The sequence below is a fragment of the Oculina patagonica genome, chromosome 8, assembly GCF_052425735.1.
Source record: "Oculina patagonica isolate OP01 chromosome 8, crgOcupat, whole genome shotgun sequence".
Lineage (NCBI taxonomy): Eukaryota > Metazoa > Cnidaria > Anthozoa > Scleractinia > Oculinidae > Oculina > Oculina patagonica.
Window position 1 is genome coordinate 29,705,882 of NC_135765.1, and position 18,597 is coordinate 29,724,478.

Genomic DNA, 18,597 nt, shown 5'->3' on the forward strand with positions numbered 1-18,597 from the left:
TTTCCCCATGTAAGCAATCTTGTAACGCAAGTACCACGCCAGATGCTATGATATTTGAGGCTAAAATCCCAGTGCATGGGTGGGGTACTCGGGATTTTAAGTGACGGGAATGATCAAAGGGTTTTTTTTTTGGGGGGGGGGGGGGGTTGACCATTTTGAACATTTTCCAGTATTTTTGTGTCGCTTGATTTAGGTATCTTTTTGGTATTAAAAACAATCTAAAGATTCGTGGTAATGCCTTTAACAGCATATTTCTGCGAATAAAGTACAAACAAACGTGTTATATCATTACCCCAGATATATTACATAAATGTAACGTTCTGACATTTGGATTTTTTTCTTTGGGGGGGGGGGGGGAGGGGGGGAAAGGGGGCGCTTATTTTCGGCCGAAGGATTTTTTTGGGTTTTGTTGGAAGCCCTTAGATTTGTGGGGGGTCTTTTTTTGCCCCTATTCGATCATCCCCGTCACTTGAAATCCTGAGTACCCTTTTGGGCCTAAAATATACATTTTCTTGTGCACTCATTTTAAAATGATTTCTAAAATTGGCGAATAGGTCTTCTCGTACATGAAGTGCACCTAGTACATCAAGATGGAGACATAAAGTAAATTGGTGTTGTAGGAAAAAGGGAGTCATAACAATTTTTAGGTGTTTTTCCAGCCCACAAGGACAAAACATGAAAAAAAATCAGCCTGACTTTTTCACATTGAGATCTAAAGTTCCTGATGGCATCACAGTAATATCACTTGTTTATCGCTTCAGTACATTTGCATGTTGATTTTTAACACAATTGGACCACTACTCGTAGTTTTCATTCGTCTTTAGGCTCTTGAGCTTTTGAAGTGAAATTGGAGCCTTTTTTATAGGTACAGTATTAAGTATTTCACAAGGGCATGCAGTCAGAACTATTTTCAAGCGTGTCTCCTCTTTAAAATTGAACTTTCAATTCATTGCAATAAAATTCGAGAACCGCGTAAGACAATCACAATTTTAAAGCATTCCAAATGATTCTTTATTGCAATATGTTCTATAAATAATACAATTCCGTTTTCATAGTGTATTCACGATAAATTAAAAATTGATTCCAAATCAGACAACTCCTTGTATACGACATACGCAATGTTTCTTGACATAATTCTTCTCCATTGGACGGATGTGCCATCTTGTACTTTACTATTGCAAATAATATGTAAACACTTGACCTAACTTAACAGATTCCACTGAGAACAAACATTTGACCGTGCAGGAAGCCGGTCATTTTTCCTCGCACTAAGTCCTTTATAACATTCTTAAAACTTACAACAGATCTGTAATCTACAGAAAAAAAAAACGGCACAGTTTGTTCGTAAGAACAGGCTGCATTATGTACATCTGGCTTGAATCCGACTACCTTAAGGTTACTATTGTAAGCGGCTACTATAGTTAGCGATTTTTTCTGAGCAAGGTTTAGCTACTATGTCACGGTATTTTAGGTAATTTTATTTATTTTCATTATTTAAGAGCTCTAGACAGCAAAAGTCTTTTATTGGCAAAATCACGGCCACATAACAAATAAGGATGATTTTGGAGCATTGTAAATGACACTTTCATACAAACTGAGATAAACTTGAATGACGTCGGGCCGACGTTTTTCAAGTTTACCCAGGGCGCTAAAAAGGAAGGGCGGCGAAACGCGCTCAGAGCTCTTGAGCGATGTGTGATGCGGAGTCGAGTCGGACTGGGTCGAGAAACCAGGAAAATCCAGAGGGAAAAAACATGGCGGCTTGCAAGGATTTTGACGAGTCTGAAAATCTCGCATTAATTCTTAGCCTTGACGAGCATCAAGACGCTGTTACGGTCGAATCTGACTCCCTTGAGGAGTGTCAAACATTTGAGGTAAGAGAGATAATATCTGTGTTGAGGAGATTAGCAGAGAGTCCAGAGGCTTGCGAAGCCAAGTTAGCCAGTCAAGTACTCTCAAGAGCAGACAGTGACAGTAGTACTACTGGTAGTACTGTTAAAGCACTACTAAATGAATTTGCCAAGGAAGTTAATGAGATAGTTGCTAGTTGCTATACAGCGGTAGCCAGCATTAAAAATAAGCAAGTGAGGATGGTCAAACTGGAGAGAGAGTTCTTACGCCAAAGATCAGATAAACAATCAAAGCTAGTTGCGACCTGGCGAAATCTTGTTGGAGACGAAGAATGCGCAAAGAGAGAAAGCACTATTGTTTTCCAGCATGTACTCCAGCATATCTGGAGTTATGCTGTGCTTCGTGTGGACGATGACGTTGTTAAGGCTGCCAGCAATATTAAGGTGTGTGGTGAGGACAGGAAGAGAGAAGTAGACGAGGTTGAGCGAATAGCAATAAGACATCATGCTGGATGGGCAATTAAAAGAGCAAGGGACACCATCGTTTCCACTTCCAAACCAATCAGAATAAAAATGTCAAAGACTGATAGTGAAGAAGTTGAAGTTAGTAAAGACTATCTGCTTAAGTTATTTGATCGACTTGGAAAGGATGAACTGCAGGAACCTGGGAAATTTATGTTTATACCTTTGCCCCAAACTGATGATTTTTTCATTACACTTCACAAAGAGTCAGAAAGTCTCTTAAAGCAAGATAATTTGATGAAAGAAACTGGAAAGAACGCAGTAATATGGACCCTAATGCAACTGTCAACTAGCAAGATTTTAAGATCCAAATGGGAAAATTTTTTGGGCAAAGCTAGTGGTTATGCCCAAGCAGGCCACATAATTTTACTGCAGAGAATCGTTACAATGTTTCTAAAATCCAAGCAACAAATTATCCGTGAGCAGCTTCAATTGAAACCCACAAAAACTAGCCAAAGCCTGAGACAGGGCCTGTCTAAGACAGCAGACAAGCAATCCAACACTAAACAAAAAGAAAAGAAGAAAGAAGGCAACTCCTTAAAATCTCCTAATTTACCAGAAATTGTTACAGAGTTTAGGAAAAACTCTGCAAATCCAGATTCAGTACAACAATTCCTTACCCATGTGAAGAAAGGCGATGCCAACTCTATTTTACTGTTTCTAACGGGTAAAGAGTTGGTTATGATTCTTAAATGTTTGGATCTTCCATGCTTTTCTGGCAAGAGCAAAACAAAGCAGATTGGTACTCTTGAGAAATATCTGTCAAGTGTGGAGATTGTGTCTCTCAAGTGTCCAGAAAAAGTATGTACAAAACATGCTCTCTGTAATTTCTTTGAATCACTCATGGCACAGACCGTTCTTTGGGGTACCTTTCCCCCTCATGTTAACATGCCAATATTTTTCCAAGATGTTTTCGGTTTAGATAAGGCTTCAACTTTACCTATGCTTTAAAAATTTTTAGCTGTGCTCTATCCACACTACTTCCTGCCCCCTCAGTGTAACCAATATCCTTGAATGTGTGAAATATATAGATATTGATTCAAAACAACACTTTTAGACAGTTCCTGAATGTTAACTGTTTATTAATTATGATAAACTACTAGATGTATCCATTCCTCACAGCTTAACAGAACTTACCCTATATTTATTATGACAGAAAAAGGTGTTTACTTAGCATATATAATTCTGTTTTTCTTTTTCTTGGCTTTCTTAAGTATGCATTAAGAATAATTATTGCTTACAGGTTTTCATTTTGTATTTTTTTTTAACAGCTACTGGTACATGATTCAAGCACTGGTGCTGAGATCCATGTTCATGAAGAGGAAGAACAGTAGACAGAACTCTTTGAAGCTTTGTATAATTAAGGTGGCTGAACACATTTTTCCGCGCCCTCTTTTGAGTTGAGTGCAAGTGCGCATGCTCAAGGCTTTAAGAGAAACAAAATTAAATGCTGTGTTTGCACAGCTGTGCAAAAAGCTGCGAACATGTGTAGTGTTATGATTGAATTTTCTCAAATTGAGCAAAATTGGACTTTTTTGGTTGATCTAAAACTAGCTGAGTTGCCATGGTTCTGCAACATGGTCTTACCCAACATGCAAAAATTAAAAATGCAGTAGCTGATCTTGTTAACTGCCACATTTAAGTTGGTCAATAGTTTGGGCATGTGAGCAATATAAAGGATACTCACTCCAAAGATGGGAATACTGGGTTCAGCCACCTTAAAGGAGAATTTAATTTCAAAATGGTACTTTTTTTCTTCATATTAACGAAAAGGTAATGCCAAGATACAGTATGTTAGTCTGAGTCACCAAACATTCAGCCTCCGAAGAGTTTTTAAACACCATGAAATCCTTGTCTGAATTAGTCTCAAATTATGGAGCCAGCCACCATCATGTTGGAGTAACTAACTAAGTAAGTTAACACTCCTTGATAATTATTTTGTATTGGCCTTTTTTCTTAATACCTCTTTGTGCAGCATCCTTTTGCATAAACTGAGCTCCAAGAGATAGTAAAAGTTGAGCTCTTTGATGTCACGCAGACATCACCAGGCTGCTTAGTTACTCCAAACAAACAAATTTTTGTATTACCTTACTGTTGGCATGAAGATAAAAAGTGCTTATTTGGAATGAACTTCCCCTCTAAGGAAATGGCCATTAAAGAAATATTCATATTTCTATGAACCACTCAACCATGTCATATACACTGTCATTAGTCATTCTTCGAGGCAGATTCTGATCTTCTTTAAGGTGGCTCGATCGGATTTTTGAGTGAGATACCTTTCAACTTTGAGCAACTTGTACGCCACCGTAAACAATCCGACTGAAAATCGATTAGTACAGCTGTACTAAAGAAAGATGAAAGTTTCGAATGAGATAAGTTTCATCGAAATCGGAGTAACCATAGCAACATAATGACGTCACCACCCATTTTACACGAGACCGATTTTCTTGTAATAGAGGGATAATTTTGAAAAAAAGGCTTCTAGATCTTGGACTTGACATAGTTTTCTCAAGGTCTGCAAAATTTGAAGAATTTCTATGAGAGCGTTTTCGAGAAAATTTTAGATGAAGTTTTCAGGTGCTAAAATACAACAAAAACAAAGCAGTCTTAAAACATTATTGAGAAAACGTTCACAAGGCCCGATCAAGTAACATTTTGGCCTTAAGTGAATCTTGTACTATCTAATTACCTTGGAAGAAAATCTCAGAGAAATCCTTTCATTTGATTTCTTGAAACATCGGCTTGAATATGAACTGGTATGAAGTGTTATTTCGCTCTTTTTATCAAAAAAGGGCCTTCGCTTACTAAAATGATCGCAAAATAAAAAGCGCTCGATAGAATTTTTTTAAACTTGGCAGTCAAAAAGAAGAATAAGTTTGTAATGAAATGTCCAGTTTTCAAAATAATTGAAACATTCTAAGGCAGTTAATTTAAAGCCTTAACTCAGGTAAACATTGCGCTGTTTTTCACTCCACATCGGATCGCTGCCTCATTATAAGTCTCTATTGTGTCGTGCCCCGTGCATTTGCAAATTTCAGCACATCTTGAATATGTAAAACAGCCGCTTTTTTCCGAAAACTGAACAGAAACAAGCTAATTTAACAAGCCAAAATGCAATAACAACGAGGAATAGGCTAGTAAAGTACTTGTATTATCTTCAGTCTCCTAACAGTTTCAAGGCCAAGGCAGAATTGTCACAAAAATCTCCAGTAATAAATAATTAGTGGCTCATGATCTACTGGAATTTACAAATGCACGCGGCTTGAGACAATGGATACAGATAATGAGGCAGCGATTCCGATGTAGGGTGAAAAACAGCGCAATGTTTACCTGAATTAAGGCTTTGAATTAACTGCCTTAAAATGTTTCAATTATCTTGAAAATTAGCCATTTCATTACAAACTTATTCTTCTTTTTGACTGCCAAGTTTAAAAAAATTCTATCGAGCGCTTTTTATTTTGCGATCATTTTAGTAAGCGAAGGCCCTTTTTCGACAAAAGAGCGAAATAACACTTCATACCAGTTCATATTCAAGCCGATGTTTCAAGAAATCAAATAAAACGATTTCTCTGATATTTTCTCCCAAGGTAATTAGATAGTACAAGATTCACTTAAGGCCAAAATGTTACTTGATCGGGCCTTGTGAACGTTTTCTCAATAGTGTTTTAAGACTGCTTTGTTTTTGTTGTATTTTAGCACCTGAAAACTTCATCTAAAATTTTCTCGAAAACGCTCTCATAGAAATTCTTCAAATTTTGCAGACCTTGAGAAAACTATGTCAAGTCCAAGATCTAGAAGCCTTTTTTCAAAATTATCCCTCTATTACAAGAAAATCGGTCTCGTGTAAAATGGGTGGTGACGTCATTATGTTGCTATGGTTACTCCGATTTCGATGAAACTTATCTCATTCGAAACTTTCATCTTTCTTTTGTACAGCTGTATTGATCGATTTTCAGTCGGATTGTTTACGGTGGCATACAAGTTGCTCAAAGTTGAGAGGTATCGTCACTCAAAAATCCGATCGAGCCACCTTAAGACTTGAGGTAAATGCCTTAATCTCGTAAACATTTGTCTGTTTAGCCCCAAGTACCTTTGAAGCTTGAAAAGTAGCATACCCATTGATGTTATAACCGTAGACATATGCTGTCATGTTCTGTGTCCCACCACACATTTGCCTTTGACATGAGAAGAATGACTCTACAAAATCCTGATTAAGTTTACCAAGGCTTATGTAGAGTTCCCCATATTCATTTAAAAACTCCTGTGTGCCAATAAAATGTAAAATGCAGTAGTTCTTTTGTGGCTGCAACTGTCATCTGCAAAATGAACATATATTTATAATTACAAATGTATTTTCTTCACCAGCCACACGATCGCATTTGCCGCCATGTTTTGAATTTTGCTGCCATGGAGCGCGCTCGCCCCAGTCCGCCTCCGCATCACACATCGCTCAAGAGCTCTGAGCGCGTTTCCCCGCCCTTCCTTTTTAGCGCCCTGGGTTCCACCAGGGCGGGAGAAGCCTTCTCCCGCCCTGGTTCCACGCGGATTCCTCGCGCGCCTTATTGCTGTTGTAGCTTTGATCGCAATGAATATTTTTGAAAATTCATTTAGAAAAACACACTTAATAAGACACTTAAGACACACTTAATAAGAAAGACACCTGCCTGTGCTTCCGGATAAAACCCCAGGGGGGGGGGGGCACTTCCTATAAATGGGCTAATGGGGATGTGTCGCCGGATGGGGTCGCATTTTCACGACTGGACTGACTATAATGGGGTCGCCATTTCAAGCATTTTTTATAGGGTGACTAGAATGGGGTCACACTTTTCCGGTATTTTGAGAGTACGAAAATCTGGCAAGTTGTGATTTATGAACGGAAATATTTGGCGAAAAAAATGTTACCGTATTTGTTGCTGTTGTTCAATATTTGACAAACAGCTCCCAGAAAGTGACTAAGTTGGGGTCGTAAAAATTAAATTTACCCAAAAGTGAAAAATAAAAGAGTCACCACATTGCGAACACTGCCACTGTAAAAATGAGACACTTCTCCATAGGTTTTGCGAGTGCCCCGAAGTCAAGCTATTTTGGAAAGACGTCATAGAATGGTGGAATACAAATCGCTCTGACAATTTCAATCCTACTTATTCGGAAATTCTTTATGGATACAGACCTGAGAACACCAGCTATCATGCTTTCAATCACTATCTTCTTATTGCTAAATATCATCTATATCTCGCAAGAAATCAGTCAGAGACTCCTAGCATAAAGGTCTTTCTTGCCTTACTGGAAAGCAAAATTAAATGTGAAAGACAAATCGCTATTAAAAACTCTAGCTATAAAAAGTATGAAACAAAGTGGACCACTCTCTGCATAAGCGATGCGGTAGCTTTCTTTCCACTGTTAAAGCAAAAGAGCCAGGTTTAGGTGCATTTTCTTCGTCTGTTATATTTATCCTTTATCATTTTAGTTACATTAGATCTGTTGTTATAGTGAGTAGTATTAGTTTAGTGACAATTTCAGTTTTTTTTGTAAGTGCAGTGTAAGTTCTGTCAATTAGCTCTTGTGCCATGTATAGTTTTATAGTATTTTAGTCTCTTTTGTATTTAAAAAATATATATTTCACTGTAAGTAGTAAGCATCGCATTGTAAGTAGTGCAAGTGTTGTAAACAGTATAGTGTCGAATTGTAAGAAGCGCAAGTGTCGTATTGTATTGTGCACAGCTTAAGTATTTGTACAATAAGTAGTGAGTAGTGGGCATACTTTTTTTGTATTTTTGTAAGTGATGTGCTTTTGTGTGTTTGCAATTAAGAAAAAAAAAAAAAAAAAAAAACTAAGATGGGGTCTATAATTGGCCATAGAATAAGACTATAATGGTGTAGGGGTTCTGAGAGGCCAGCGGCACATACCCAACAAAAATTTACCCAAGTACCCCCCCCCCCCCCCCCCTGGGATAAAACTTCACCCTAGCCTTTCGATGGCTGAAATTTTATTCTTGTGGGGTCTTGTACATGTGGCAAATTTTATTTTCTTTCCAGGAATTTCACAGCCTGTCAGGGAAACTTTTGAAAGGAAGAGGGCAATTGGATTCGTACATAGCCTTTCTTCAGACTCGATTCACCACAAGGAGGCCAGGCAGAATGGTATAGTCTCGGGGTTGGGATTAATAGGGACTTGGATAAATGTAGCCAACCTCGCAACCTCGTTCCCAGGGCTTTTCCCTTGGTGATTTGAAACAGGCGGGAAAAGGGTCCTTTAAGATCGCCTTCATCGTTCCGTGCCTGATTTTCTCCAAACAGTAGCTGCTTAGCGGAGGTCTTCCATGCATGTCGGTTCAGGGTTGCCGCGCGCTTTGATGTCATTGATGGCAAAAAGCCGAAGCAAATGATGGCTTTCGTACTCACCATCACAGAGCCGGCAAGGTGAATTCCGGCGTGTATTTTTGGGGAGTTGACTGCTCCATAATTTTCACAGAAAACCCGAGAAAACGTATTTTATTCGCTTTTGTTTTAGTAGATGCCAGGGTCTTTTCCCGCCTGTTCCAAATCACCAAGGGAAAAGCCCTGGGAACGAGGTTGAAATGTAGCTAAAATTTCCGGTCTGTTTACTGATTGTGTTTCAAGCAGCCATAAATTTTAATCAGTCAGAACTAGCTTTACAAAATATGAATTTGTTATTCTCAAAGAAAAAAACGCAATGGTTACTTGCACTGCAAGTCTGGCTACAAGAGTAAATCTAGGCACGCAATGCGTGTTGAGAACTGTGCAAACTGAAAAAATGGGCGCAGATGGGACAGGGTGGTTAACTTGCAAATCCAATATGATGTGTGATCTGCAATTTTTAGTCCGTGATTCATGATTTTTTGTTGAAAGCGTTGGTGAAAAAAAAAATTATGTACTTGTAAATCAAAATTATCAGTAAACAAAAATTGTCAAACAACACCTGAATCATGAATCGAAGCCAAAGATTGATTTCGCATGGAGGACAATTGTTCCCTCTGCTTGATTGGTGAGCTCACCAAATAGAGCAAGGCTTGTAAATCGTGATTAGGACCTCCCCCCTCTTTACCACCTTGATGGAAATCAAAAGCTTCACTACCAGAATCAACCACAAGACAATAGAACTTTCAACTTTCAAGTCTGTGGATGAAACCCCAGAATGTAGCCTGCGAGTAGGCTCTCTCTTCAAGGCACAATAAGCGCTTCTGGGGGCAACAACATGAGCAAAGCGAGCCGGCGAGTAGAGGAAACCCTTGAACCACTTACGTTGCCCCTGAACAGAGAGCTTGCTCACAGGCTACCCAATATGTGATCATTCAAAATGAACGAAATGATCGCTAATGGTTCTAACTTTTAAGCCTGTGGATGAAGGCCTAGTGTGTGGCAATTCAAATGAAAGCTATTGAGCAGTACTTTTATGTGCTTCTTAATATATTGCAAAGTGAAGTCTGAGAATTAAAGGCAGACTGGTATTGCAGCAAGAGACATATTAATTTTTGATTTATTCTGACAACCTTTTAAAAATCTAAAAATAATTTGTTTTAGCTAGTCTAATAATATTAAATGGAGGACAATTAAAAATTAATATAATTTTAATAAAATAAATGCAATTGAAATGAATTTATTAAGGATAATTTTCTTTAACTGATATCACCTAATTATAACAGATTTAGCAATTATAATCAAGTGACCACCTATTACGTAGGTAAACTTGTAATCTGATTGGCTACGCAAGGGCAGTCTTATTTTTGATAGACTGCCCTGGGAGTGCACGCAAGTAAAATTGCTGAGAATTATCACAAACTGAAATCACAAATAAACCCCTTTCACTGAATTTTTGTTGAATAGATTGGTTTCGGAGTCATGCCAATTAAACTCACCCTCAGTTTTTACTGGCATTTTGGTAGTTGGCTTGGGGCTTTCCCCCTCACCAACTACATGTATTAGCGGATAGAAACTTTGTCCTTGTCCTCTAGTTGTTAAACATATGGTGAAACTAACGAAAGAGAAAAAAATTATAATCAAAGATCTTACAATTTAGTGATCGAGGCATTAAATTTTGTTAAAAAACTCATTAATAATTCATAAAGAAAATACAAAAGAAATTAATGTTTAATGAGTGTCTTTATATCTAATAAAGTCACGACTAAACTTTACGTCCAATTTTCTAGGCCAGAAGAACCCCAAATCTAAATATTAGTGCAAGAATGAGTTGATCTACATCAGAAGATTTTTAAGCCGTTCAATAAATTCGCAGTTCGTGTTTTATCAAGTCTAAAGCACTCGGCTGCGCCTCGTGTTTTAAACTTGATAAAACACTGCTGCTCATTTATTAAACATAACAAAATGTGCCTTCCTGGCAAATCTGATAAAACTAAAATAAAATTAGATACCATTCGTATACAGCTATTTCAGTTAACGTTGTCCGGATCAAAGCTAAAAGACAAGACTGAAAGGCATTATGGTTAGAAGAGAGGGCAACTGCGCGTGCTGAATACTAAAATATATAGTGACATGACATACGCGAATTTGCACGTTTTCTTTCTCTTCAGACATGTGAAACAAGGTGCTTTTCGCCACACTGAATTTTAGAGGAAGTTTCAAAAGTCAAAGCTAAGCGACAGTGAAAGTTTAAAAGCTACAGAAAGGCCTCCTGAGAAGAAAAACAAATTCGTGAATTCTCCACGTGCGAAATACAAATTTGTGCATTTAATGAAGCTCGTATGCAAATTTGTAGTGAATTCCCAGAACGCCATACGGTATTGCCTTTTAGCTTTAAGCTTTGACCCGACAACGTTTATTGAAATAGCTGTATATGAAAAAGTAGTAATATATGATTCTGATCATCCTGATCATACATTAGAGTAAAATCGTGTGTATGTAAATGGAATCTTGTTAAAATTGTCATTAATTTTTCAGACTAAAAATATTTCAATTATTTTCCTTTTTGAATGCAATACATTTCATATATAATTTATAAGTTTATTACACAATCTTAGAGCAGCTTGGGAGAGACTTCTAATTTTTTATTTGATATTTCATATTCCTCCAGAGTAAGCTTACTAAGGAGAGTTTGGTAAACCATCAGCAATAAGCAGCATCAATGTGAAACATGCCACTGAGCTTTATGAAGAATTTCATTAAATCTGCTGCTGCGCAATGCTTCTAAACCTGGAACCATATTAATATAAAGCAGCTTAAAAAAACTAAAAATAATTGGATTTAACACTTGTCTTTGTATTGACCAAAGTAAAGTACAGTTGACTCCTGATAACTCGAACCCTCTGAGCTAACTTGAAGCAATAGCCCTTATGCATGTTTACGTCAGAGTGGCTAGATTCACCACCAAGCCTCGCTTTCAAAGTGCAAACTTGTAAATTTTTTCATGAACGAATTCCCAAAGCAGCAAAGATGAAAAGAATACCCACATGAAAACGGCACGAAGGTGTTAAGAATAATTTGGTGAATTTTCAGAATATGACGTTATCATGCATAAGGCCTATTTTCATTTCCCTTCAATATAATTTTACCCTCGATCAATAACTATAATAATGATGATGATGATGTCTGTACCTTACAAGCTCTAATTCCAGCATCAATTTGCGCAAACAGGGCATCACCTCCTCCCATCTGGCTGATGTCCATCCAACAGTGGATTCCAGTCTCTTCAAGCCTATTTTTCAATTCCAATGCAACTTCTCTGGATCCACATTGGTAAGAGATGAATACTTCTGGGGAAGTCACTGAAGAGACTACAGTCTTCACTGTTGGTGATTCTGCCATAAAATGAAAATCCGAAAGTCTGAGGACACTATCTGACTCTTACATGCAAGCATTAGATAATATTGGTAGATGCCTCACCCCATTTTGAGCAAAAAGGCCCATCTCCTTTCCATCCACATTTGGCACACCTTTTTTTCAGGACCCCTTGTTAAGCAAGAAAAGGCCCATCTTACTTTATCCTGGGGGGGGGGGGGCACTCCCTTATTAGGGCTTAACAGGGACGCGTGGCCCAATAGGGTATGGTTTTCAGGCTTTTCTGTCTTGAACGGGGTATATATTTCACCCCTTTTTGCCTTAAACAGGGTATCTTTGCATGGACCAATGTCAAACAGGATAGGCTTATATGCCCGCAGAGGTGTAACAAGCCGAATTTTCACAAATTCTTCCGTAATCTTCTATATTTTGCTTTGTTTCAGATTATGATCACAAATATGAGACAATGAAAAATCAAAATCAAACTGGTTTTAAAAAAATTAAACCAAGTATAAATTTAGACCACAAGACATGTATATGTTGTGGTTTAATTTTTCTTTGGTTTAAAATTTTTCAAACCAGTTTGATTTTTATTTCCCTTTGTTTGAGAATATGTTAATGAACATAAGACAATGAAAAATAAAAATCAAACTGGTTTGAAAAATTTTAAACCGAAGAAAAAATTAAACCACAACATATACACTGTACACAGACCAGAGTTAAGACTTACTACCTTTAGTGTGAAGCTGACTTTTCTTCTTAGCTAGTCGGCCTTGCATCTCGTCACACTTTCTTTTCATCTCCTTCATCCTTTCCGTTTCACCAAGTTTTCTTAAGTCAGCAATGATGGCCAAGTATGCAGTTACAGTGTCTACGTGGTCTCCAAGCAGGCTCATTCTGATATCCAAGACTCTCTGATGAGACTGTAAAGCACCTGCATGGTTGTTCACAGCACTCTGAAGGTTACCCAGGAAATAAGAGCTAAGTGCAGTATCAGGATGGTTGCCTAAAGTGGGAAAATAAAATGTTGCGTAAATAAAACCCCCTGTATTATATCCAGGGGGTACGCCCATACACACGCTTAGGCACTGTGGTCCCGGTGTGATCCTTAAATAGGGCTCCTTTAAATTGTATTACCGGTAGCTAAAATTACAATGCATAAACGTCCAGCTAAATGAAAAAGATATCACAGTTGAAACTAAATTTCTCGTTGAACTTTCCGTGCCATAGGAAAGAAATAAAAACGACCTCTTCACAAAATTCTCTATTATCCAGGGACGGCGGAGCCGGGGGGCTGGGGGGGCTTTAGCCCCCCCAGAATTTCCGAAAAAATAAAGACTTATTAAGGGAAGAGTCTTTTAAGCCCCCCACTTCAAGTCACTAGTCAGCCCCCCCACTTGGAAAATTGCTCCGCCGTCCCTGTTATCTTGTCCCCCTTGAATAGGATGTCATTCTTGGGTTTGGACCTATCAATTTTCAACTTTCGCCTCTTAAGTTGGGTCAAGATTTAAGAGCCTTTGCAGCATACACCTATCCTAAATTTAAGTTGCCTTTATTTAAAAACACGATGTAGATAAAAGCTGACAAGCTTGTGGGGTCGTGTAAATTAAAAGTATTAAAAGTTAAAAATTAAAAATTTCTGGGAATACCACCCCTCCCCCCGAGGATTATAGGATAAGACTAGAAATTGGACAAAGAGAAGCACTCTGTACTAATGAATCATAACTTAGGTAAAGATGGAGTATAAGTAGCAAGATATAAATTTCACATAATTTGCCATCATACAGGGACCCCATCAAAAACTGGAAGCAAATCACAGACTTAGAAGGTAAAATACAGGACCCCATCGAGTGGCATATACCTGTATAGCAATATACAATATAAGCAGGGCTCGAGACTAACTTTTTTGCTAACTAGTCTAGCAGCTGGTGACAGCTATGATTTCACTTGCCGAAGCCAATTTTCTACTAGCCAGAACTTTCAAGCGTAGTTTTCATAATTTTGTTTTACAAAAATTATTAAGCCACCTGAGACAAAAACCAATGAGAAATCAGTTTTCTTTCACTTGTCACTTTCGTCTCTGGAAAGTCCAAAAAAAATTACTGTTTCTTCGCTTTTTAGAACGCTAAGCTTGTACTTGTTAGTTCTGTTCTCTCAGAGTTGTTATAATTTGTGGTTTCTTTGAATTCACAAAAATGCCTTTCACATAACAGCATTCCTTTGTGTTTTAGCCTTTTGCTAGTTGGCTATCGTTGGTCTCAAGCCCTCATAAGGAGGTACCCCATTCCCCCTGGAATTGCGTGGTAGGACATAATGGTCTATTTGGTTAAAGAACAGTTTAGATGACAATTATAGTCACCACTCCTCACCTAACAACTTGAGACGTATATCAAGGGCTTTATAGTGATATTGCAAAGCTGCATTCATGTCGTCACCCATAGCTTTCTGTAACAACCCAAGAGAAAAATAGCTTGATGCAGTATCGACGTCTTCACCCAGTAATTTCAATCTCATGTTTAAAGCAAGAAGGTGTGAGTGCCGCGAGGCTGCCATATCTCCTAGTGCCTTCTGGACCAGCCCCAGTGAATAACCACTCCAGGCAGTATCGAGATGTAAGCCAAGTACCTTCTGCCTTATGTCCAGCGCTCTCTGGTGTGACTGAACAGCACCTTTTTGGTCTCCTAACGTGTTTTGCGCCAGGGCAACACTGAAGTAACTGGACGCAGTATCCTTATGATCTCCAAGCAGTCTGACTCGCATGTATAACGCCTGTTGATGCGACTTCAAAGCACCTTGGATGTCCCCCAGTTTCTTCTGCGTGATTCCCAGGGAGAAGTAGCTCCAGGCAGTATCCAAGTGTTCCCCTAATACTTTCACCCTGATATCCAAAGCTCTTTGATGTGATTGAACGGCAGATTTCAAGTCTCCAGTGGCATCCTGAGTTAGGGCAAGTGAATAATAACTGCTTGCCGTGTCCTTATGCTCACCTAACAATTTCAGCCTGATATCCACTGAGCGCTGGATTGACTGAAGCGCTGATTTGAAGTCACCTGCTTTCTTTTGATTTAGACCAAGTGAGAAGTATTTGGAGGCATCTTCTATAGTGTCACAAGATGGCTGTAGAAGACCCGCCTGATGTGACATCGTGGGCTGCTGGAAGCGTTTTGGACTCTAGAGTGTTCTTAAGCTGACTGGAAATAACAACCATTGCTGCATTTTAGTCTTAATCTGTAGCGTAAATAAACTTACTGTAGCTTATATTTAACAGTCTGTAACTTACAACCGAGTGCCTGCTCAGTTTTCATTCAATTGTAAAACCAAAACAAAAGTTATCACTCTGGCCAACCACAAAAGACCCACTCTCTATCGGACAATTCAGCGAGCCAATCAAAACTCAAGACCAGGGCCGTAACCAGACCTATGCCATAGACGAGGCAAGATGTTGCTAGTGGACTCAGGGGGCCATGCCTTCCAGAACATTTTGAAATCTAGAAGCTATGAATCTCTTTCAGGGACATTTTTCATGAGGTATTACTTAAGAAAAAACAGTCTTGTTCGCCTGGGGATTATTTCCCAACAACACATATTTTGTTTTTAATTTTGGTTAAAAATTTAGACGAGGCAAGTGCCTCATCTTGCCTCTTGCTAGTTACGGCCCTGAAGACTGCGTAAAAGCCACATAGCCAGTGCGAAGGGCAGTAAAACATGTGTGAGCAAGTCACTGTATTATTTGGTATTCGCTTTTTCGTATGAATTTATGCGACTCTGAAACTTGTCATTTATGTAAAACGCAGCCGCAAACATTGCCTCATCTACTCTACCGATGTCCAAAAATTTCTAATTTCTGGACTGCATTTCAAAAGTGGTGGTCCGAAAAACAACAAAATACAATTACTCTTTCAGAACGCGATATCCTTTACGGCTGGCATGACAACGCCATACAAACAAAAGATATTTTAAATTACATTTCACTTGTAGCTAAGTATTATATCTTTTGTACGACCCAAGACTGCGATGATGTACCTTTTGACGGCTTTCCTCCTTTTCTAAAAAACAGATTGGATACTCTACAACATATTGCAGTTAGAAATAAAACTATTAACAATTTCGAATTAAAGTGGAAAGACTTTATGTAAGCTTATTTCCTTGTTTATTTATTTTATATTTTTTCATTTACTTTATTTTCCTATGTACCCGTACCTTTATTTTCATATGTAAATTGTAACAGTTTATAAACTACGTAACTTAATTGTAACTTACGTCTGCTCTTTTTTTTTTCTTACACTGTAACATTTGTACAATGTTAAAATGGCAATAAAGATATTAAAAAAAAAAAAAAAAAAAAAAAAAAAATATTGCTTTTGGTTTTATTTCTTGTTAGTTATGAAAAAAAAAGCGGTGTCAAATTTTTAAAGCAACCTGCATACATAATTACATATCTCTGGTGAAAACTGCTCCAGAGCTGGGTAGATAATTATAATGTAATATATATAATGTAAGTCATAATTATTGGAAGCCCAGGGAAGGGGGGTGGGGGGGGGGCTCTACATATTCAAAGTATGGGATGTGGTATATACTTAAAACCTGAAACACTGAGTGAAATGAGACCACTTTAATCTGAAAATGAGCAAAACAACCAAAATGAAACCTCCAAAACAACCAAAACAGTCAAAACGCCTGAGTGACACAAAACAAAATCAAACAAATGAGCCAAACCCACTGCGTTATTGCATTTAATATATGCACCCCCGACTGTTGAGGATTACTGAGTGGAATTCTTTAGAGCAAAAATTTGTGGATTTCCTAATGCACCGGGCATAGGCAGGGGATTTGACAGCAATTGACACTTTTGAACATCCATAAATGCCCTAAGGTTGGGCCTGAGTTGGGCATTTGAACATTAAGTCTCAACCTATTTCAAATGCCTCCCCTTCCTGCGGCTTAACATTGATAGGTGCATAAGGGCTAAGACAAGAAATACAGGAAATCTTTAAGGAGAATGGGTGAAATGTTACGGGATTCTTTGGGGGTAAACCCAAAAATCCCGCGGAATTCAGTGGATTTCTTCAGGGGTGTAGACGTTTTCAATGGATTTCTTTAGAATTTAATAAGAATAAACGACCTGAAATGACCTGTCCTTAACAGATTTCAATTGCAAATTATATCCCATTACCACACGGAAGTAAAAATGAAAGCAAATCACCATTCTGTCCTTTTAGTGCTTACCTATCCTCCACAAAAAAGTATTCGAACAAATTTGTAGCCGTTTTGACCCGTCTCAGCGAGGTGTGTAATCGGCCCCGTGTAATCAAACAAGAGTACTTTGTGACGGAGTGTTGTAGCAGGCTCTGTGATCCGAGACGTCATTGTCACGCAAGTTATCAGGTTTTTCACCATTTTGTGGGGTGAAGTGAACAACATCTTACAAAAATTTCTTTGAACGTTAAACGATGCAAGGACCGTCATGAAACTTGTTCTTTTGACGTCTTTGACTTGACCATATCCTGGTACCCAGAGCCCATCACGTTTGTATTTTCATTGTTAGATCCCAGTTTCTCACGTTTCAAAACTGAGTTGCGGTTTGCGTAAAGGTCGTTCGCTTCTTGTTTCGGTGAGGATTTTTCTGTAAACGGACAGTACAATTTTTCAAGAAATACAGCAAATCAGGAGGAGGGTTGCCGGTTGGTAATCCCGGGGGGGAGGGGGGTACTCCCTATAATGGCCTATACGGGGAGGCTCCGCCCGAAAGGGGTAACTTTTTCAGGCTTGAGGTATATAAAAGGGTAGGGATTTCACGAGTTTAAGTATATGAAAGGGTATGGAAATCTGTCATGTGGCTATTTAAAAGGGCCTTTTATTAAAATATTTCGAACAGACGCAATTTATGGCTGTATTATTTTAATTTATTAAGCGCTACATAAAAATGATAAGAAAACGTCCTATTTTAAGTACACGCCATGTCTCTTAGGTATATGAAAGGGGTACCTTTTTCAGTTAAAGTTATACGAAAGGGGTACAATTTCTGTCAAAAATGGTATATAAAAGGGTAAGGGGTTAGAACTTGGGGCGGAGCCTCCCCGTGTTGGTAATGTATCCACTCTGTATCCAGCTCAGTGCGTATCCACTCTGTATCCACGTACTTTTCACTGCGTATCCATGTATTTGCGTATCCACTGTGAAATATATTTCCCTCATCTAAAGGAAAGGCTGCTCTTTTCTACTGCGTAACTACATCTTCGCGTATCTACTCGGAAGTATAAAGTTTTTTCTATATATTCTAGTTTTTTTCTTTTTATCCACTTTGTTTATTTTTGACCGCTTTAGCCGTCAGGATCAGTTTGCCGTCTATATTTTCCGTTTTAACTAAGTTACTGATCCAGGTCTTCAATAGATCCGGCACCACTCATCGGTTTGTCGCTGTGATATTGCAGTATCTTATTATAGAAGTATATATACGTCAGGTATCACGGAA

At 38.3% G+C, this 18,597-nt stretch overlaps 3 protein-coding genes across 3 annotated transcripts in view; 2 read left to right on the forward strand and 1 right to left on the reverse strand.

Moving 5' to 3' along the window:
- LOC144664006 (uncharacterized) overlaps positions 1-18,597 on the forward strand; it is a 358,501-nt gene that overhangs the window by 62,462 nt on the left and 277,442 nt on the right. The gene's annotated exons all lie outside the window — the stretch shown is intronic.
- LOC144663293 (uncharacterized) lies at positions 1,755-3,897 on the forward strand. The gene is made up of 2 exons (XM_078524192.1): positions 1,755-2,453; positions 3,644-3,897. Exons 1-2 carry the CDS (start codon positions 1,755-1,757, stop codon positions 3,704-3,706), a joined length of 762 nt encoding a protein of 253 aa, XP_078380318.1. The 3' UTR covers positions 3,707-3,897.
- LOC144663294 (uncharacterized) lies at positions 11,470-17,634 on the reverse strand. The gene is made up of 5 exons (XM_078524194.1): positions 17,352-17,634; positions 14,495-15,316; positions 12,859-13,131; positions 11,948-12,145; positions 11,470-11,540 (listed from the first exon to the last, which is right to left on the reverse strand). The coding sequence occupies exons 2-5, from the start codon at positions 15,267-15,269 to the stop codon at positions 11,470-11,472; spliced, it is 1,317 nt and encodes a 438-aa protein (XP_078380320.1). The 5' UTR covers positions 15,270-15,316; positions 17,352-17,634.

What these genes read in the sequence shown, in the direction of transcription:
- LOC144663293 (XM_078524192.1), top strand. Translation starts at nt 1,755, where the DNA reads ATGGCGGCTTGCAAGGATTTTGACGAGTCTGAAAATCTCGCATTAATT. An exon ending in CTGATAGTGAAGAAGTTGAA is followed by an intron (nt 2,454 to 3,643) that starts GTTAGTAAAGAC and finishes TTTTTTTAACAG; the next exon opens with CTACTGGTACATGATTCAAG.
- LOC144663294 (XM_078524194.1), bottom strand. Translation starts at nt 15,269, where the DNA reads ATGTCACATCAGGCGGGTCTTCTACAGCCATCTTGTGACACTATAGAA. An exon ending in TATACGTCTCAAGTTGTTAG is followed by an intron (nt 13,132 to 14,494) that starts GTGAGGAGTGGT and finishes TTCCCACTTTAG; the next exon opens with GCAACCATCCTGATACTGCA. An exon ending in AAGTCAGCTTCACACTAAAG is followed by an intron (nt 12,146 to 12,858) that starts GTAGTAAGTCTT and finishes ATTTTATGGCAG; the next exon opens with AATCACCAACAGTGAAGACT.